This window comes from Aulonocara sp. 'chitande type north' Nkhata Bay, linkage group LG2 (genome assembly GCF_057382095.1).
Source record: "Aulonocara sp. 'chitande type north' Nkhata Bay isolate Kocher_YH1m ecotype deep benthic linkage group LG2, A_spYH_male_GT1.1, whole genome shotgun sequence".
Lineage (NCBI taxonomy): Eukaryota > Metazoa > Chordata > Actinopteri > Cichliformes > Cichlidae > Aulonocara > Aulonocara sp. 'chitande type north' Nkhata Bay.
The window spans coordinates 16852480-16873997 of NC_141345.1; the positions used below are offsets into that span (position 1 = coordinate 16852480).

General features: G+C 43.9%; 2 protein-coding genes across 3 annotated transcripts in view; one reads left to right on the top strand and one right to left on the bottom strand.

The window, feature by feature from the left end:
* The window catches only part of myot (myotilin), a 35249-nt gene extending 20823 nt beyond the window's left edge, over positions 1–14426 (top strand). For both annotated transcript variants that reach the window (XM_086305980.1, XM_086305988.1), the window contains 10 exons: positions 1534–1753; positions 1876–2837; positions 4065–4215; positions 4393–4494; positions 5088–5125; positions 6148–6286; positions 6401–6608; positions 6715–6880; positions 7001–7134; positions 11996–14426. In XM_086305980.1, coding sequence (XP_086162106.1) covers positions 1534–1753; positions 1876–2837; positions 4065–4215; positions 4393–4494; positions 5088–5125; positions 6148–6286; positions 6401–6608; positions 6715–6880; positions 7001–7134; positions 11996–12138 — 2263 coding nt within the window. In that variant the 3' untranslated portion in view covers positions 12139–14426. The remainder of the gene's footprint in view (positions 1–1533; positions 1754–1875; positions 2838–4064; positions 4216–4392; positions 4495–5087; positions 5126–6147; positions 6287–6400; positions 6609–6714; positions 6881–7000; positions 7135–11995) is intronic.
* Positions 14427–14533: 107 nt separating this feature from the next.
* On the bottom strand, positions 14534–19959 carry hdac3 (histone deacetylase 3). Its single transcript, XM_086306000.1, has 15 exons — positions 19779–19959; positions 19000–19082; positions 18703–18845; positions 18361–18442; positions 17677–17733; positions 17532–17587; positions 17313–17446; positions 16725–16805; positions 16559–16632; positions 16408–16472; positions 16217–16306; positions 16083–16141; positions 15754–15833; positions 15499–15656; positions 14534–15416 (listed from the first exon to the last, which is right to left on the bottom strand). Exons 1-15 carry the CDS (start codon positions 19831–19833, stop codon positions 15347–15349), a joined length of 1287 nt encoding a protein of 428 aa, XP_086162126.1. The 5' UTR covers positions 19834–19959; the 3' UTR covers positions 14534–15346.
* Positions 19960–21518: the final 1559 nt, after the last annotated feature.

Sequence of the window (21518 nt, forward strand, 5' to 3'; positions counted from 1 at the left end):
TGCTGGTGTTTGCATTTATAACTGCCAATAAATGGAAATGGGAAGAAATGGGAGAAGCGACCTTCAACTGTGTTATGAGTTTGTTCATTAGAAGGCACTTTGTAAGAGTTGGTGATGAGACAAACAACCAGCTGATCTGAGCAGAGTAACTACACATAACAAATGTCTGATTGGTCTGTATCAGATTTTTAAATCCCCAAATATCAGTACTTGTCTTAAAAATCCTGGATCAGTCGGACTCTACTTTCAAGAAGCAGAAAGTCCACACAGATGCATCCATGTCTGTTAAAACATGCCAAATATTCCCAAACTGTAGTTAATTTGGTTCTTACTTATAGATTAAAACTCATGCTGTCAGAATTTTGAAACCCCCTCAGATAACACAGTACTGTCCAAAGCTATAAACCAACCGCTTGGGTAGAAGGAACATCACTGATCTTTAAATCCTCAATCCAATCATGCTAACCTGAAACCGTTAAATGACTGAAATGTGCGTATTCAGAGTTCTCTGCTAATATGTACACATCACAGATATAGTACCAAGAACATTTCTCCTGCTTAGCATGTCTAGCAAAGATCATCGACACATTAAGTTTTCACCTGTAAAAAGTCCTGATTACATATATCTAGGGGCCCATTTCTTTAAAATAAATAAATAAAATGAAAGCCATGCAGCTCTTTTTGTTTGTTTTCATTAGACTCCCAGCTTTACCATTCTCCAAAGACAGTTTTATATCCTTATTACAAACGCTTTGTAATGAGGATATAAAAGGAGATATAAAATAGGCCAGAGATTACACACACCTCCACTTACAGAACACTTTACACTTGTCTTTTGTGCTTACACCACTAAGTCTAACATGCTTCAGAATCTCCCAATAAGCATCTATCAGACGGCGTTGATTCAGATCCAAGGTTTTAGGCTCTGGGTCAGCTGATGCTGGCTAGTCATCTTGTGCCCCCAGGAGAAGTGCAGAACAAGTGTGTGGATGCAAGGAAGTGTGTGAGAGCGCGTAAAGAGAGGGAGACTGCTATTGTCATTACTGCTCCTGCGTAGCCCAGACTTCGTGGTAGCCATGGGAACAACATTCTTTCCTAGTAGAAAAATAGAGGTCGAGCCAGGCTCGGTATTACAGGAGGAAAACCAGCGAGTGGGCTGAAATGGGAGTAGATATCTGTTACTTTCATTAAACAGCCTCACTGGTACCGTTTCAGTTATTTTGAAACATACTGTAATCTTTTTTTTTTATTTTAAACAATACAAATACACTTTTTATCATATGGATCGCACACATGAGTATTTCAGTCACTACTTCAAAGACATCCCTCCCACCTCAAATGACTGTATAGCTGTGGGAAACTTGTGTATCCCGTAAAATGTGTACAACACCAGACTCCACATTTTGGAACCAGAAGTTGGTAAACGAAGAACGTGGACACATTGGGGGTTATTGAGAGAAAAATCCTTTACCTTTGAGGGACTTGTAGTAATATATTTTAAATCTACAGCTAACACACTTGTCTTTATGGCAGTTTCCCTGAACCTCAGCTGGCCAACCAGTATTCTGACGAAATCTTTGGGCGGAGCAAGGACGAGATCGCCCTGAGCTCAGAGGGCCAGAGGTCCCCAGAGGTTACTGCCCAAACTTGTACGTCTAGCCCAACCCCACCACCCTCACCCTCACCACCGCCAGAAGTCAAGGAGAAAGCCCAGGCGCCCAAGCTGTTCACCCCAAGCAAGCTCAGTTTCACAGTAAGAGTATTTCTGTTGTCAAATGTAAAAAGCTCAGAATTTTTTATTTAATCATTGCACTGAGATGTTGCATGATCCAGTCTTATTCCATGGTGCAAATTTGGTTTTCCTCTTCATTCCAGTCCTCCCAGTCAGGAGGCAACAACATGAACCTGTCCGACCTGCCTACGTTCACTCCCAGCACGTTCCCTCCCAGCGCCTTCAACTATGAGCGACCGAGGCATTTTATTCAGTCTCAGCCGGCCTTCCAGGCACCCAGCTACGACAGTGTGCTGAAGGAAGCCCAGGAAAACCAAAACAACTCCCAGCAGAATCTCAACAGTGCCCAGAAAAGTCCAAATGTCCTGGAGACGCAGATTCAAACTAAAGCCATGTCCACACAAAGTCAGTCATTTTCTCAGTCCGCGTCAAAGTCCTTGTCAGAGACCCAGTCACAGCTTCAGTCACTGAGCCTCAGTCACAACCAATACCAGTCCGCCGCACCGCCACAGATCCACATCCAGGCCAACGGAACAGCCAAGAGTTCTCCGTCTTCATCCAGCCTCAGCTCCCCTGTCTCCACCCCGGCCTCCTCTGCTGTACCTGCTCTTTCCTCCGCCGGCCCTATACTCAGTCACTCTCCCACCTCCTTCTCATCTCTCCCATCCTCATCTCTCCCCCGCACCACCATGCGCTCCACCATCACCCTCACCCCTAGCGTCCCCAGTGCTACTGGCCTTGGCAGCGCCACCTTACCTGCTAACCAGGACAGCATGTCGGCCTCTGCTGCTTACCTCTGCTCAGTGTTACCCTCCCAGTCCTCGTCCAAACTGTCTCCTAACACCAACCGTCCCCTCTCCTCCACCTCCCCCTCCCGCTCCCCACTCGCACCCTCAAGCCCTCTCCTCCCTCTGAGAACCTCCTTTTCTTCATCTGCTCTCCCTCAACAACCTCCGCCAGTGTCTCCTTCCCTCCCATGCTCCCCTCTCTCTTCTTCTTCCTCACCCTCCTGTGTCCCACAGCAGCCTTTCACTCCCAGCACCCAGAACAGTGTACAGCCTGCTGTGGTCTCCTTACCTGCCAGCTATAAGGGGACGCCAAGCACGTGAGTTGCTCGATACCTCAGTTTACAATTTGGCATGCACATTATTACAGTCGGTACAAATTCAGTTTCTGATATTTTGACATTGAAAATAAACCAAAACACAGCATAACTCCATGCAGCCTCCAAACTGATGATAAAATTGAAACATTTCTGTCAGAAAGTTTAAACAAAAACTTCATGAAGGAAGAATTTATCCCAGGCTGTACCGGTCGATCTACGTTCCTGTGGGTAGTGACCAAAAGAACGAGATCGCGCAATGAAGCTGTGGGCTTCCTTAGAGATGGGGTGAGAAATTCAGCCATCCAGGAGGGGCTCAGAGTAGAGCCGTTGCCCCTCCACATCGAAAGGTGCCAGTTGAGGTGGTTCGGGCATCTGATAAGGATGCCTGCTGGGAGAGGTGTCCGACCGGGAGGAGGCCCCGGGGCAGACCCAGGACACGCTGGAGAAATAATATCTTTCAGCTGGCCTGGGAACGCCTGGCTGTTTCCCCGGACAAGCTGGAGGAGGTGGCCGGGGAGAGGGAGGTCTGGGCTTCTCTGCTTAGGCTGCTGCCCCTGCAACCCGGCCCTGGACAAGCGGAAGAAGATGGATGGATAGCTGTACCTAATAGATGGCTGCCTGAGTGTACACACTTTGAACAGATGTCAGGTTCTTCAGAGTTTAGAATAACTTTTAACCAGCCATGGAGCTTTGACAGGACTCTGTACAGTCCTGTGAAATGAGTTAAAGGAGATTCTACTTATTTCTCCGTGTTTTTAAGTGTTGAACTCAAAGTAATCTTTATTTTATAATAGGCACTCAGTCCAACCATTGTCTCAAAGCTATTTAGCTCTCTCTCTCCCCAAACTATAATCCAGCTTTCCTGTTATTGGCTGCCTGTACAAATAAAAGATTTTACTAACAGGAGGCTGGAGCTGCTCACGGCCCGAGCTGTGTGCATAAGACGACCATAAGAAGAATATCCGCCCTTACGCAACGTTGAGATTCAAGAAAAAACAACCCAGCAGTCTGAAGCCTAAGCTTTTAGCTTTAGTCATGTTTAGTATGAGCATCCACCAGTACTTTATTATTGTAATATTTGTTGTAGTAAGTATGCATATAATCCTTTCAGTGCATACATTTGTGCTTTCTTTTATATATAAGAAAAAAGAAACGTCTAAATAAAGTAGGACACAGGAAGTAAGGAGAAGGGTTCAGTTCTCTCCCTCCTTCCTTTCTACTTCACAGCCTTCCCAAACCCATACTGAAGAAGGCTATAGCTCCTCGACCGTCCTCCGCCCGCTCCACAGATGAAGACATTCAAGGTTCCAAAGACGCTTTGATTCAGGATCTGGAAAAGAAGCTTCGCTCAAAGGAAGCCAGGAGGAGAAACAGCCAGGTGTGCCCCCCTCCTCCACCACACACACACACACACACACACACACACACACACAATGTCTGTTTGAAGAGAATGCAGTGCAGTAGTTTACCAGAAATATCAGTGACCCATTCTGTGTGTTGGTTAAAAATGATGTAATCAATTAAAACTTACCAACATGAAGCTTCATTTTTACAGAAGCTGTCTTACGAGGAGCGCATGGCTCGTAGGCTGTTGGGTCCAGACAACACTACCTACATGTTTGACCAAGACAATCTTTCAGACTCACAACTCGACCAGGTACAGCTTTGACTTTCTCCGTTATTATGAAAAAATTTCCAATCTCAAGAGAGCATTTCAGAGTGTGCTGCAGGGCTGACGGTCATGCTGGCCCTGTTCCAAAACCCATTAGCTTTCATTTAGCTGTTAAGTGAAGACCTCGCATTAATACAGTCATTTGGGTTTGAATAGCAGAGCAGGGAGCCAGTTTCCCTCTCGGGGCCTCCTGATGGGCTCCCAAGCTTGAAGATGAGAAAGTGCAGCAGTATAATCAGCAGCCACAGCGAGCGGCTTCACACTGTCATTTTGACCACGTCACTGTGTGTGTGTGTGCGCGCGCGGGATTGTTCTGTCAAAAAGCCTGTTGCTCACAGGGCTTTGCACCATCTAATTTCTCTCACACACACATCATCCTCTCAAGCCAACGAGGTTGTCAGCAGCTTTTTCTAGCTTGTTTCTGGGAATGAACCTCTCAGTCGTGACAACAGCACCATTGTGTCAGCACACACACACACACACAGTTGCTGTCATTCCTGTTGACCTGTATGAGCTAGTTTTCAAAGCTGAAACCTACAGTGTGATTGTGTCAGTTTATCTCAGTCTTTCTGTTACAGCCAGATTCACCAGAAGGAAGACACACGGGTGGACTATGGTAAATACAACTTCTACATTTGCACAGAATGATTAATCCAGGTTTCATTTAATGTTTATCCAGCATCTGTGCACTTGTGCACTTCATCTGCAGGCTAAAAAACAAAATGGCAATTATTTATAAGTAGATTTGATATTTTTAATCTGTCTGATGCTGCAGGTAGCACTGCTAGAACAGAGAAGGCTGGCAGGTTGTAGTAATTTAATCTAAGCTAGCAGTTTGAGTACAAGGAGCTTGTGTTTGAGCTTGTTTTAAAATGACTTTGTAAACATGCCTCTGGTGCTGGGAGCAGCTGAAAATGCAGCTTTATTTAGGCTTAATCTTGTTCAACAGCAGGTTTGCTGTAGGTGTGTAACATCCCTGATCACCGTGTCATTATCACTGTTGTTATTAACCTGCTGGAAAGAAACCCTGGTTGCCCAAGCTAAATTCCTATTACTTCTGTTTAAATCTTATAGTTTTCCACAAAGACCTGCTCCTTTAATAATATCATATGCTTCCATAGAGGTGATGCATTTAGGCACAGTGAAGGATGTTGGGGCATCAAGGGTTCAGTTTAGACAGTTTAGAGTACGTCCTGACTTCCTGGCTCAAACAGTAGCTGACCATTCAACCTGTTCAGCATCCTTTTTTTGTCTTAGTTTATTTTTTTGAATTGGCTAAAACTGACTTTATATCTGCAGAGTCTGTGCTGCATGAAATGCAAATGTATACCATTCTAATAGCAGATCACTGAAGCAAGAGAAAAATGAAAACAAAGTTGTGAAATTATACACTTTACCTCAGTTAAAGCCTCAATTTAAAACAAAAGCCAAGCAATTAATCGTTGTGAAAACCAACCCCAGCTGTCTGCTGGTAAGGAGGCTTAAGTTCTTCATAGCATATTTGTGATGTCAGTGGACAGAAAGGGAAAAGCAGTCGGTGTTAGTGCATTTGCTTGCGTGCGTCTGTGTGTGGTCACTAGTTTCCTGTAAAGTTCAGTCATTGAAAGTGAGGTTATAAATAAATAATGTCCTCTGCAGGGGGAGGCACCACTCGCGCACAGATGAGAGGGGTAACGAAGGATTGGCTATCCAGGAGAAATGTTACGCGCCTCGCTTCCTGCAGGTCCCCCCAGACCTCACAGTGGAGGAGGGGCGCTTCTGTAGGCTTGACTTCAAGGTGGCTCTCTTAAGACTGAATACTTCATGTAAACTTTACCAGAAGCCTAACAAAATTAGGTTCAATAAGCTGTTTTTCACTAGTGATGAATCATGAAAAATGTGTTAATTTCAGGTGGGAGGCCTCCCAACGCCCGATGTCTCCTGGTATCTGGACGGTAAAGCCATTCGTCCAGATGACTACCATAAGATGCTGGTGTGTGAGAAAGGGATGCACTCATTCATCATAGAGATTGTGACGGTGCATCATGCTGGTGTGTACGAGTGTGTGGCCAGGAACCGAGCCGGGGAGAGCAGATTTACCATGAGGCTCAATGTAATCGGTAAATATTAGCATACTGTGCTCTTCGTCATGGCGACTGATTTAACGATACCGCCTTTCACCGTGGGAGAGGACCTAATCACATGTATCCTCGTTCGTCTCTGCAGCTCAGGAAGCGCTCCGTCCTCCTACCTTTGTCCAGAAGATGGTGAACTCCAGAGCTCTAGAGGGCGACACGATCAGGTTAGAGTGCAAAGTGGATGCTTCCCCTCCACCGCAGCTTTTCTGGAAGAAGGATAAAGACATGCTGCGCATTGACCCCAACAGAATGAGGTGCGTCAGCTTAAGTTCAGACTCCACTGTTCAGGTGATGATACCTGGCATCGACTCTGTGATTGTGACACTTTAGCCCGTATGTGTAACTTTGCAGTCTCTCTCACTGTTTCACTGCAGTCTGTACCAGGACGGGTCAGGCCGCCAGTGCTTGTTGATAGAGAGGGTGATGAAGTCAGATGCTGGCTGGTACACTCTGTCTGCCATCAACGAAGCTGGCATGTCCACATGCAACGCCAGGCTGGATGTAGGAAGTAAGTCTGTTCATTTTTATATGCAAATAAGCTCTGAGAGGCCGCCTCAGCTATCTGCTGCATGAGATACGACACGCTGCTCGTTACCATAGAAGCCCAGGCTGTAAAATCAAACACCAGATGGAAAACGCTGTGTGCCCGGTGTCTCCATGAATCCCGCTCTGTCTCTGGGAGCTCATCAAACAAATGGCGCGTTATGTGATCGAGCGGAAACTCGATGAACGCATGAGGCTCCGAGCTGCCGAGGAATACGGTATAATCGCCGAGCGATAACTGTGAGGCAAATACAACACTGCTATTAGGTTTCTGCTTTCTCACATAACACCATCTGCTCCGTGGAGAGGTCCTCCATACACAGCAAACATGAAAGTGAGTTTAAAGCACTTTGTCTGAACCAGAGCTCAGAAACGGGAACTCATCAGGAGGTTTTTAGAAGTGAAGACTATGGCGTTATTTTTGTGCCACTATTCTGAGCGCACGTTAAAAAAAACATTGTGCATGTGTTGCATTTTGAGGAGAAATTTATTTTGAGCAAAGAAAAACTGAATTTGAGTGAACAAAATTAATTGCTGTATTTCAGTGTTTGCTATTATCCACACACACAACAGCAGCCCCTCTCGCTCAGTTTTTGCATTTGCGCTCGCTCGCAATGTGTTGCACGTGCTCTCAACATTTCTGCCCGTGCGCGCTCAACTCTTTCTGTACACCGTTATATTTGTTCCACAAAACCCGCCAATCACAGACTTGGATGCAAAAAAATGTGATTGGCTGTTTTGGTCTCCAATCAGCTCGAAATGACGAAATGCAATATCCCAGAATCCATTTCGTCCAAAACTCAAATGAGGCAGTGGTGGAGGAACACAGAGGGGCGGAGTTTGAAATATTACTCTTTCTGGGTCACAAAATAAACTTTTAAGATATTTTCATGCGAGAATGGTGCTGTGTAAACTTCAAATACCTGCTCGATTTATCAAGACATCACATATTCGCAAAAGTGCTCTAACGTTCTATCGGATTGTCACAATAGAGTAATGTTTTGCCCACCGAGGTGTTAAGTCGGTTATGTGACTGAATAGTGTGGATTGCACTGGGTTAGGATGTTACTCAGTGATGACCAGTGTTGGGTAAGTTACTTTAAAATAGTAACTTAGTTACATTACTAGTTACTTCTCTCAAAAGTAACTCAGTTACTTCAAGTTACTCGTTACTTTCAAAGTAACTAGTTACTAGGGAAAGTAACTTTGGTTTTACTCAGAATTCTCTTGTTAATGTGTTGCTTCCATAACTTTGCCAGCCTTCTAGCTTGCTTACTTGCCACAGTGCACTGTGCCACCGACCAATAGAAAGGAAAAGATAATGTGCACATTTCCACGAGAGAAACCCCACGCCTGGACCGTCATTGACTGCTGCCATGATTCTAGCCTACGTCACAGCGTCATGTGCGCCTTTTACATCCAACACAAAAACTGCAGTCGTGGTGCTTTGATTGTACTCAGAACTCAGAAATTCTGCCTTCTGAATAGGAAGATGTAGGTAACAGCAGACTGCAGATGAGCTGCATACAGGGCTGGACTGGGACAAAAAAATCGACCTGGGCATTTTGACTAGAGACCAGCCCACCGTTATAGGAAAAATCATAAAGCCTTTGAGTGAAAATAAACAGTTGTGACAGTGATGTTCACTGTTCTGATGGTATATATGCATCAATCTATCAATCGTTTGTTGTAAGATTCAGATAATTATTTTTTAAAAGCGAGACATTTTAAATGAGAATAAGAAAGAAAAGTATTTCTTTGTGCCCCCCATTCCCTGTTAATGCCCTACATGCCCCCCTGGCAACACTTTGCTAGATCCGCCCCTGCACAGTTACCAGCTGTCAGCTGCTTAGAAAGGGATCCTGGTGTTATTTGTCTCTCAGAAACAGTTCATAACTTCCCTTCAACTCATTCATGTCACCTAAAAGGTAAACCTGTTTCTCCATCACAGCTCTGATGATTCAGTAAGGACATCTCCTGGTTTCATCTTCATGTTTCCCTCTCATCACATAACCAAACCATATCATGACCAGCAGGTTTACAGCTGTGGCTCCAGCAAACATCAGCTGATACTAGAAATTAATATTAAATACATACTAACAACAGCTGATCAAGCTTAAACGTGCTGCTGTTGTTTAGCGCGACATCCGCTGGTTTCCTCTTTCGGCGCAAAGTGAGCGATAAACAAACAAGAGAGCCGATCAGCTGATCATTGATCAGTTTCATGATTGAAGTAGAAACAGGAGAGGGAGGGGGAGAATGAAAGAAGAGGCAGCTGTGCAGCGTAAACACAGAATAACTCCAGCTTTGTGCCTTTTTCATTGTAGCTGAATTACGGGACAAACTGTTCCTTTTCACTTCAATAAGAAATGCGTAATATTTCTCTGAATACCAGACGGGACGGTTGGCAACTGTAATAACTTATGAACAAAATAAAGTTCAACATCAGTAACTTCATAGCATCACCCAGCTGTATAGAAACTCCGTCATGCTAGCTAGCACGCAGTACGGAAAAAGTCAGCATAACGAAAATAAACTCCACCTAAACTTGGTTCATATCTGACCCAGAGAGACTGCAGGTCATAACTTCTTACCTGAAGTTCAGTTCACACTTGGACCGGCGGCCGCCTCGGGTCTCTTTTCCTTCATCCACCTGCTGCCTCCACCACTTGCTAATGTTACTGAATCTGTGGAAGCTCCGCGATAGCCACCACTCGAAGTAACGAGTAACGACCCTATCTAAATCCCAGTAACGAGTAACGCGTTCCTGATTTTGGCATAATAACTAGTTACCGTGCTCGTTACCACAATAATAACGTAGTTACTGTAACGCGTTACTTAATAACGCGTTAGTCCCAACACTGGTGATGACAGAGTTCAGTGTGTGAAAATGCAGTTGAAAAGCACAGCGTCTGGATACGTCTCCTAACTCTTTCCATGTTTATTCATCTTAATTAAAATGAAAAACATTTGATGGTGCAGAGTTTAGTCCAAACGTTTTTAATCTGACACCTTAGTCAGTTGATAACATTTCAGACTTAGACCAGAAGAGTAGAGGTTATCTGATCTTAACTTTAGGCCTTTATGCTTAATCATTTTTAAATTGTTCCTGTTTGTTTTTTTTTGTTTTTTACATCATAGCCTTTCAGTGTTGAAAATGTTTTTAAAAAGGAGGGAATAGTAATAGATACCATAGTTGTGTCTTCATACAATGCATTATTACAAGAACTTTACTAAAACAGTATTCAGTTAGGGCTCAGCAGCAGGGAAGGCTGATGGTGAACTGAAAGGAATGCTAAATGCACTTTAGCTTAACCTCCTAAGACCCGAACTCTTTCGTGGCATGCATTTTTAATTTCTCTTTGCTATTTGGGCTGATTGGGACCTCCATCCAAGCATCCATCTTCTTCCGCTTTAGCCGGGGCCGGGTCGCGGGGGCAGCAGCCTAAGCAGAGAAGCCCAGACCTCCCTCTCCCCAGCCACCTCCTCTAGATTATCCGGGGGAACACAAAGGTGTTCCCAGGCCAGCTGAGAGATATGTCTCCGGCGTGTCCTGGGTCCGCCCCGGGGCCGCCTCCTGGTGGGACATGCCTGGAAAACCTCACCCAGGAGGCATCCTTGTCAGATACCCGAACCACCTCAACTGGCTCTTTTCAATGTGGAGGAGCAGCAGCTCTACTCTAAGCCCCTCCTGGATGGCTGAATTTCTCACCCTATCTCTAAGGGAGAGGCCAGCCACCCTTCAGAGGAAGGACCGATGCAGCATCCGCATCGCTGCGGCCGCTGCACCAATCTGTCTGTCGATCTCCGGCTCCCTTCACCCATCACTCGCGAACAAGACCCCGAGATACTTGAACTCCTCCACTTGGGGCAGGAACTCATCCCCGACCCGGAGTGGGCACTCCACCCTTTTGCGGCTGAGAACCATGGCCTCAGATTTGGAGGTGCTGATCCTCATTCCCGCTGCTTCACACTCGGCTGTGAACTGTTCTAGTGCGAGCTGGAGGCCTTCACCCGATGAAGCCAACAGAACCACATCATTTGCGAAAAGCAGAGATGATTGGGACCTGATTAATGTAAAAACAAAGAATTACTTTTTGTTTTTACCTGATTTTTTTTTCTGAGAAAAATTAGATCCACATATGACATTTGCTTTAAATTTCAATGGAACAGTGGCAGTAAAACGTCCTCGTAAGTGGATATCAGGCCCTCGTAGAGCAAAATTTTGGTCTAGACAACCCAAAATGTGACGTCCACATATGTGGACGGCAGGTCCTAGAAGGTTAATAACAACATATATCAGTGAAGTTTAGCTGAACTAATTCTGTACCAGACAAGAGTCTGCAGCCTCGTCATTAAAGAGTAGAACGTTTGCTTTGAAAATATAAAAAGGTAAATTACATTAAGTGGTGAATTTCTATGTTTACTAAAGATGTTTTTTTTTTTTGTTTTTTTTTTAAATTATCAAATTTTAATGGTGACATTATTGTATGTGGATATGATGAGTTGGTGTTGTGGGTTTGTCTCATTCAGGCTTGTGGAGGTGAACACTGTGCATCCACTGTTCCTGCATATATGTGCTGGTCACATATCTGCCTCTGAGCTATGCTGTACTGTGGCATGCAGGGTAGAAGAGTTATTTTCAGACACCTGGCATGAGAGGAATTTTTCTCCCCTGAGTGTTAGTAAGATTTGATGCTGCTCTCAGGGACAGGAAAGGTGTTGCTCTGCTTTCTTTAAAAACTTTGATTTATAATCAAAGTTTAAATAAATAATCTGAAAACCCAAAACAATATATTAACCCATCGTCTCTCCGCCCCTACCAGCCCGCACAACTCCGGCCATGAAGACTGCTCCTGCTGGCTCCAAGACTCTGAAGCTGCTGTCCTCTCTGAGCCACGTCCCTGCTCTGACGGTGGAGAGCCCCGCCCAGCACACGGCGCCGTTGTACGAGAGCGAAGAGCTGTAGACCCACACGCTCCCACCCTCCACTAACCACCATGTCAGAACTGTAAAGAGAGGAGCCTCTGACTGTCGCGTCAGGGCCGAAACATGAGTGCAGACTAATAATCATCGCAGCGCGCACAACTCACAGTAGTAACACATTCACTAAGCTTCATGCAACAGCAAAGCACATCTGCCATCTTTACAACACTTGGGTAAAATGATTATGATGCAGCATTGGAGACTTTTTACTGTGGGAGAGTTTAGGACTTGTTCTCGTCCATGTGCTGCTGTTTGTCACACTGTTTCTGCCCATCTGTCTGTCTGCTCTGCTTTTTCCTCTCCGTCTCTTCATGTGCCCGTCCTGGCTGCTCTCAGCAGAATGCGGCTCCTCGGTCATGGATGTATTAATAGAGCTGGGTATGTTGTGGCACAGGCTGCGCTGCTGTCAGGTTTGGTCCCAGTGGGCAGCCACATTACTGCAACATAATCTCCTCCAGTCCAGAAACCATTTTCAAAACGCACATTTCAAGCAATGATGACAGGACACCGGCCATATGTTACTACATGTACTGAATATTTAAAAGGTTCTTTAACATTTGCACATTTTAAGTTTTTTCCCATGTCTTATTGTAAAATCTGTGATTGGAGCAGGCCAAGTCAGACAAACTGGATGCTGCTGCACAGGGGAGGACAAACATCCTCTGCACAGCAGTGCATGTGTTGCAGTGCACCCTTCAGATAAACTCTTCTATGGTAGAGAGTAGAAAACAGAACCAAGTCTTCCCACAATCCCACACTGTCTCTACACATCACACTCACTCCACTTTAATCCTGACAGCTGTCTGCTTATCACTCCTCTGTCCATCCATCCATGTTCTTAACCACTTATCCAACTTGGGGTTGCGGGGGGGGGGCTGGAACCTATCCCACCTGTCATGGGAACAGACAGTAAAAAAAAAAAAAAAAAAGATGGACGTAACCACTGTGACGTCACTGATTAGTGAAGTCCCCTCTGAAGCCTCGAGCCGTTTCCGTCTTTGGTGTTTTGAAACAGGATGTGATAGGGGAGGGGCGACTCGGACTGTGAAACTGAGAACACCGCATGCTTGTGATTGACGCGTCGTTAGCCAATGAGAATATCCTGGACATTCCTCCTTTCTGGCTCTAATAATAACCGTAATTCCATTATTCAGTGTAACCCGAAACTAGTCACGGAGTCATCAGGAAAGTGTTTACAGAGGTCACACAAGAAGAAAGCCTAGGGCTATTTTCCCCCATAGCTTCTATACAATCAAGTCTTTTTGCAACCAACGTTGCCCCCTGTTGTCCATTTAACAACAATGCAGCTTCAAAGCAAAGCATCGGCTCCACTTTTTAGACCTGCTTAAAGTTACGTCCATCTTTTCTGTGCTGTCACAGGGTGAGAGGTGGGGACGCCGTGGACAGGTTGCCAGTGAGGAGAAAGAGTTCTGTACTCGTGAATTACTGCTAAGGATCATTTTGTGTGTCCTTGCATTAATGCTGCCTGTGGTGTGTCTGTAACGCTTTTTAAATGATCAGATTCTCTGCTGTTGTATGAATTTAATCGGGTTGAAATGTTCTGATACAGTTTATGTGACTGAAGCTTTTTATCAGTGTTGAGACTTTTCATGTGTGCAGCCTTTTGCTGCTAAACACAGGCTGCCATCCTGATACCTGAACCCAAAACGTGCTCTGAACTTTAAACGTTTACACTTGGTCACATCTGCAGTGCAGATACGTTTGAACTCCAGACAGAAAATGTTTTTTCCTGTTAAGCGTACAGGCAGGTATCAGCATGTCAGCCTCAGTCTGTCTTTTGGTGACTTTATCCAAATGGATTCATCAGATATGCTTAATTTGCGTGCTTACATTGAAACTGCTTGCTATTACCAGCCTAGAGCTCACGTCACAAAAACCAAGATGGAAACGTGTGTTCTGTGGCCATGAAAATCTGGTGTTGACCCCTGTGTGGCCACGGCCTCGCAGTGACGGTTGTTTGCTGAGGTCTGGATAAACTACATTTTCTGCCTTAATGTAGTCCCAGGTGTTACAATAAGTAGTTGGACTAACCAGTGTCCTGTACTGGTCTAATCCACTGGTTTAGCTAGTTGATCTTCAGTTGGTCACTAAGACATGCGGCTCAAATGGGGTTAAACTTTTATAAAGCACAGGACTAAGTCATAATTCAGAGATTTTAAACTGCAGTGTGTACTCTCCTGTACTGTTTGTTGTGACAAGAACTTCTAAATATCACTGGATGAATGAGGAATAAAGTCTACACGACCTTGACCTCCTGCATTTTTCTTTTTTTGATCAGCTTCAGTTCAATGTCACAATGTCGCCCTCAGGTGGCAGCAGAGAAAACGTACAGATAATGTGACACACACACACACACACACGGGTGAGTCAGTTTATTAAAAACAAGTTGAAGACGATATCAAAATTGACAAAGCTGTTTATGACTAAAAGAGGGCAAAGTGTTTCTACTGTGGCTGCCAAGACCACAGACAGAACTGTTCATCTGCAAAAGCATGATCAGATAATTTACAGGCTTCATCAGCAGTTATCCTCAGTTTTGTGCAGAACAGCAACGGGTACCAGAAGAAACTGGAGCATGGGCAGTTCTTGGATCAGCTTCTGCTCGGTGGCCTTGCATACAGAAGCTGCCAGATCAGTGAGAGTTGAAATAGTGCCCTGCTCTGTGCTAGTGCTGGACTTCTCAGAGCTGTAAGGCACATGAATAATGAGTATATTTGAGATTGTGTCTTTGAAAACTTCAGCAACCATCTGAGCAGGCCTGTGTGTGACTAATGCCACCGAGCAGGCACTCCCACGTTTGTTTCTTGTTATGCCTTTTCCTTCCCACCTGGTGCTAACTTGGTGTTGCAGTTTTTTCGCCTAATGCGCTCTGCCCTCCAACCAGCTGCTCACAACTCCTGTGGACTGACTGGTGAATCTAAATCGTAGGCTGTGTGCAGCAGAAGTCTTTCAGAAGCCAAACATTTCATTAAGATAACATGAAGATCATGAGCAGAAAAAAAATGAAACAAAACATCTGGAGCACAAACGAGAAAAAGAGCAGCACGTCTGATATATGTCACGTTTCTGTGTGTATACAAAGACCAGAACGCACAGGAGTCTGTTCTCAGTCTTTCGAGTCCTTCAAGAAATGTTTTCTTTGTTGCACCACAGGGGATTTGAAAATACCGTCAAATTTCTACGTCGCTCTCTTTGTCGTTGTCGTGGTCACCATCGTAGAACTCGTTTGCTGCCTCCGGCCTGTGGGAGTCACGTCATGAACAGTGAGGATTGTGCACACCAATCTTTTATAAATACACGCGTGTTGCTGACTCGTGCTGACCTGGTGTAGTTCTCCTCAGCTCCCCTCTCATCGGGGTCGGGCTCGTCGTTGCGCTCGTAGCTCAGCATGTCGGACGGGACGTCGTGGATCTGAACGCTGGGCGCGTGGTTCAGCATTTTCAAGTTCTCAAACACCGTCTGACGGATTTGCTCCAAATACTGCAAACACGTGAACACAGCGAGAGGGTCGGCCGACTGCATGTCAGGATCTCTACTGTGCACTTTACACCAATGAAAAGAGGAATGATGCTTTTACCTGTCGGGAGTTCTGGTTTTCTATCCTGGTGCTGACATCAGGGTGCAACGTGAAGTCTGGAGCAAAGTACTCAAAATACTCTGCAGACGAACCAAATCAGACAAACAGGATGTTCCAAGTATTTCTGTTCACTTTCCTTCTTGTTTCACCCGCAGTCCTCTGTAATGTCACGTGTAGCGACTCTAAGAGTAACTACTAACTGGCTTTTAATTTGTTGTTTATGCATAAATCATTTTTCAGGCTCATTGTGACATCCTGGACAACAAGAACGCACAAAAACAATCCAACAAAGATATTAAAATCTCACTGAAACATGAAACATAGCTCACCGCTGTAAGGCAGCTCATCACTGATGGATTCATCCAACAACAGAGACGTCTCATAGGTCCTACAACACAGCACAGATTATTATCATCATCATCATCTTAAAGCTGTATTCATGGAAAGTGCACATCAGACTGACCAACAGCGAGCCACGTTCCTCACTGTGTATCCTCCTCCTCCCAGAACCAGCAGAGGGATCTTAAAGCTCTTCACAAACTCCACACACTCACTGAAAACCACACACACACAGATTATGTTGCAACTATCAGTACTCATGTGCTGGCTGTTTAAAAATATTTGAGTTCAGCTGGAAAAAACTTTATGTCTCACCCGTGTCCTCGGATACTGAGGTTGAAGCAGCCCAGCCTGTCACAGCCCAGCGAGTCCGCTCCACACTGCAGACAGACACACACCAGGTGAGGCAATCGCACACACGCAGATTAAATCATACAGAAGCAAATGATAGGAGCTACTGACTGACCTGCAGGACGATGCAGGTCGGCTGGTAATAATCCACCACCTGTCTAATAACAGGCTGGAACAGCTGCCTGTAGCCTGAAAACAAAACATGCAAACACGTTGGTCGAATCTCATGTGATAGTCACAGAACAATAAGAAAGTGTGACCTCATGTGTTGTTGCTCTCACTCTGGTCATCGATGCCGTCTCTGAGAGGAACATTGAGGCAGTAGTACCGGCCGCTCTCTGCCCCGACCTCGTACATGTCACCTACAGGAAGCAGAGCGAAGAACAGATGACGAACTTCTGTTGTTGCTGGACTTTCAATTCCATTCAATGTTTCCACAGTCAGAAAAACAAACACTACTTTAGAGTCTTATTTAAAAATAAAATAAATAACACTGCTAAACAGCTGACTCAGTGACAAAGGGCAGCCCGGACAGAGTCCAAGACAAACTTAATAGGGACCAAACGGCTCATAACAACAGGGTCAGATACACCCTGAGTCTACGGATAGAAACCCGCCTGGAATACACTTATCATTTATCTGCTTATACAGCTGACAGAGGACTACTTCAGTATTTCTATGTCTTTAAATTGGACTTTTGGGGCTGAATATTCAATTCAATTCAATTCAATTTTATTTATATAGCGCCAAATCACAACAAAAGTCGCCTCAAGGCGCTTCATAAATATGCACGCAAGTAAAATAATAAATGATATAAACACCACTATGTGGACAGCAAACATTTGTTAGATAATTAAAGCTGCATTTACCTGTCCCTGGGAAAAAGTAGTTTCCATATTTGTGAAAGGACACGGTCATGACTCGGTCTGTGAGGTAAAAGGCTTCCTGGACGCCATCGCCATGGTGAATGTCTATGTCAATGTAAAGAACCCTGGGGTGGTACCTTGAACAAGCACAGAGCAGGAGATTTATGTCACAAACAGACACGGTAAAGATTCGAGGAGAGTTACTCCGGAGCGCCGTCTTACTTGAGGAGCTCCAGTATACTGATGACGATGTCATTGACATAGCAAAACCCAGAGGCCTACACCAACACAAGAACCAAAAAAGACATTTAACTCAAATGAGCTGAACAGAGAAGACACACATCAATACATGTGGCTTTGTTCTAACCTCAAACTTTTTGGCATGATGCAAACCTCCGGCCCAGTTTATAGCAATGTCACAAATCTGGAAAATAAAGCAGAGTCAGCATCAGTTAGAGCTCACACCTTTAACTGACCACGAAGCTGAAGACCATGACAGTTTTAAAGGATGGAAAGCAAAACAAGAAATCAGAAATGTCTTTGATGAGTAACGATTTTAGTTTTTAAACACAAACTAAAATTTTCTCACAAAACTCCTCAATACTTCTCCTATCCTCCCTTTAAGTTCACTTTTTTCTGATTAGCTGCCCTTTACAAACAGAAAGGGGGTGTCCAAATTCATGGGCTGCATCCTTCTGAGGACCCGGCCTTCACGGTCTACGTGAGGATACAGCCCATGAATTTGGTCACGACCAAAGACTGAACAGCAGGTCTACTGCTGCTGGGAGAGAGAGAGATACGTTCCCTCCAGCAAACATGAAGAGAGGCCTTTCTTCTTCTTTCTTACTTCAGCTAGAGAGCCTTGGCCACATAGAACAATCAATGACTCAACCTACTCCTCAAGGATATCACATAAATGAGTGTCTCTGACGACACTTTAAGTTGTAATTCAAAATGAAACCAACAGATGCCACCCTAGGCTACCTCAGTCTTGTTTTGTTTTTTCTCTGTAGCACCAAAACCATCAGCTGGGTTTATGTGTGCGTGGTACCTTGTGGTTGAGCTGAGTAGCCCCCTGTAAGGATGCTCCCGTGTATCTTGAGCAGAACTCAAACAGTCCTGGAAACACCGGACTAAAACACACAGACATGAAATATTTAAGTTATGGGTTTGTCAGCCATGATGATCAGAGAGGCTTTTATGCTGAAACATTTACAATCCTGACAGATGAGATGTAAGAAAAGGAAGTTAGCTGCTTGAAAACTACAGTCCTTAGTTCCTATGGAAGCAGTAAAGGTGTACTTAGTTTTTCACAGGTCTTGTGAAAACTTCATTAAATCCTTCAGATTCTTTTTCTCGATAAAAACGTATTTAACGAGAAAGAGACACTCACCAGTCATCTCCCACATTAAACGCGTTGAGACTTTTTGTGAAGCCCTGCATGTTATTGGGGCTGACCTTCTGTAGGAAGTCAATGTAGTCTTCAGAGTGGAAGCGACACATGTCATGCTGAGACGCTTTGTAGGGCTTAAACACCTGGTGGGAATAAGAACATTTGATAGAGTGCAGCATGAACTTGTTGTTTCTAATAAAAAACAAACAAACACAAGATTTATCAAATGTTTTTTCAGTGTGAAAAGCATCAACAGGTGTGAACACGTGACAGTATCTGTCACTACTGCTCGCTCACCATCATTTTCTTGTAAAGTCCATAGTGCAACACCAGACTGTGAGTGAGAGACAACCGGTGAGGCTTCATCGGGTGGCCAGCACCTAACAGAAACACACAGTTCATGCATTACAGGGCTTATATCTGCATCTCACAGACATTAATCAGGTCAAAAAAAAAGAATTAAGTGTACACATTATGGCTAATCACCTAAAAGAGAAACACGGTTGAAATTGGTACAATTTATGACGAAAGAGATTTGGAACACTGAAACAGCCATCCATGCGCTGTTACAAAAGCGAAAATACTTGAGGTAATTCGCAAAATAAAAATAAAAAAATAAGCACGGTAAGTATATCCTGTGAGCATGCGTATTGCAGCACTAAAGTTTGAATTTGTACAGTGTATCATTTCGTAAAAGCAGCATTAGCGTAGACAGACATATTACTTTATTTATCGTTACTGTTACACAACCGCCACGTTATCCATTCAGGACACCGTAGGAAGCACCGAGACATCCTAATAAAAGCTTTACAGGCAAATACTGAACACAGGGCTACAATACGCGTCAATAACGTTACATCTTAAGGTTAAAGGCGCAAGCAAAGCCCAACTGTAATATATAAACAAATCAAATTAAATATTAAAGCGTAGCAGTGACGCAAAACTAAATGTTAAAAAGAAAGAAAAGAACTGAGAAAATAAGAATAAAGCACAGTCTCGTACACATTAGCATGTAGCTAGCTTTCCTTAGCATCAGCTCCCTGAGTAGGCCGGTTCACTATAATAATTAAACTTACCGTAGTGGAAATTGCCCACGTCTGGGTCGTAAAAGTAAGATGTTCTATTGGTCATTCTGAAAGCAATGTCTCCCGACTTTCTACGAAAAACTGTTGTCGTCTTTGCAGCTACAAAACCCGCATTTTTCTTTCAATTAGCAGATAGCCGCCATAGTAAACACCGAGGCGTCTGCGTCATCACACGGAGACAGCAGCGACGGGGAGGGGATGGGTGGGGCCACGGAGCCGGAAAGAAAAACAACAAAACAGCCGCGACAGATGGAGAGAAAGTTACACTAGCTTTCTGTATTTTTCATTACATGAAGGTAAAGAAGTGCAATTAAAAAAGAGTGGAAAGATACCTTGAGCAATGTGCTTAAGTTATACAGTACATATAATATACAGCTTACTTTAATAAACTCATCCACACATAATTAAAACTTATATTTTTTACAAATCAGTGCAAATACAAATCCCCTGGTCGGGTCTTAAAATTAGGAAAATAAAATCTCAGACTGAACAGCATAACACGGCATATGATATACACTGTGTTATTTATTTATTTATTTTTAAATAGAAAATACAGAAGCAGTGTGTGAAAAGCCAATGCACTTTTAATGTTTCAACTGTGATTGAGAGAGTAACACACTTGATTGGTGTGAGTGTAAAAAGTTTTAGCAGTTGGCTAAAAGGGCATTTAAAAGAATTTGAAGTGCATTATTCTGCAGTGAGAAACATTGTAGAATAATCCGGTCTGTTTTAGATCCCTCAAGCAGACGTGTGTAACTACCACACACAGAAAGCTCCGGGACCGGATAACATCCCAGGTCGTGCTCTCAAAGCATGCCTTCACGATGTCTTCTCAGAAATCTTCAACTTGTAGTGCCCTCATGCTTTAAGAGGACCACCATCATACCTGTCCCAAAGAATCTGAGCTGCCTCAATGACTATCCCCCAGTAGCATTCACCTCCATCGTTATGAAGTGCTTTGAGCATATAGTTCACATCACATCTTTACTGCCTGCTAAGACCTGCTAAGGATTTATTTTCCTTTCTGTTTACCTGTATAAATCCTATGTATACCCAATGTTACACAAACCTGAGAAAAAGAAAAGAAAACAAAGCTTATCCTAACCATTTGCAAACCAATTTTAATCAGTTTTAACCCTCTTTTTGATGTATGTCATATGCAATTATTATTTTTCTTTGCTCCCCAATAGCCACAACTTGGACAAACAGTTCAATAAATCTGATCTGACACTGTTAGAATACTTTTCTGGTTAAAATCTGTTGCATGCTATCACTTGGCAGTGTCAGGTTTAAATGTAGTTCATGTTTACCTTTGAGCTATTTTTAGAGGATTATTTTGCTATTCAGGTGATTTTGACAGCATCTATTATTCATCCAAGACAGCATGTCTCTGCAAGCTTACTGACAAATTAGATGAGGACGAATTCAGAACAGCACCAAAGCACTAACAGTGGCACCAGTTTCATTCTTGAACACCTGCTCATTTAAAAATGATGAAGCGGAACTTGCTGGAGCTTCTCTGCATCATAAAATGCTTTTTTTTTTAAAGAAAAAAAGGGCAGACTGTATACACGTGGCAATGAAAGGACGCTAACAGAGGTAGGAAACAAAGCAACCATGTTACTGTCTATCCACTGTATCCAGCATCAGTAAAAGTCAGTAAGCATGTGGTCGCACTGTGAAGCTTTAAAAGTTTAATGTCTTTCAAAGATGCTCCCACTGAAATTTCCT

What these genes read in the sequence shown, in the direction of transcription:
- hdac3 (XM_086306000.1), bottom strand. Translation starts at nt 19,833, where the DNA reads ATGACCAATAGAACATCTTACTTTTACGACCCAGACGTGGGCAATTTC. An exon ending in TTTAATGTGGGAGATGACTG is followed by an intron (nt 18,443 to 18,702) that starts GTGAGTGTCTCT and finishes TGTGTGTTTTAG; the next exon opens with TCCGGTGTTTCCAGGACTGT. An exon ending in AGGAACGTGGCTCGCTGTTG is followed by an intron (nt 16,142 to 16,216) that starts GTCAGTCTGATG and finishes GCTGTGTTGTAG; the next exon opens with GACCTATGAGACGTCTCTGT.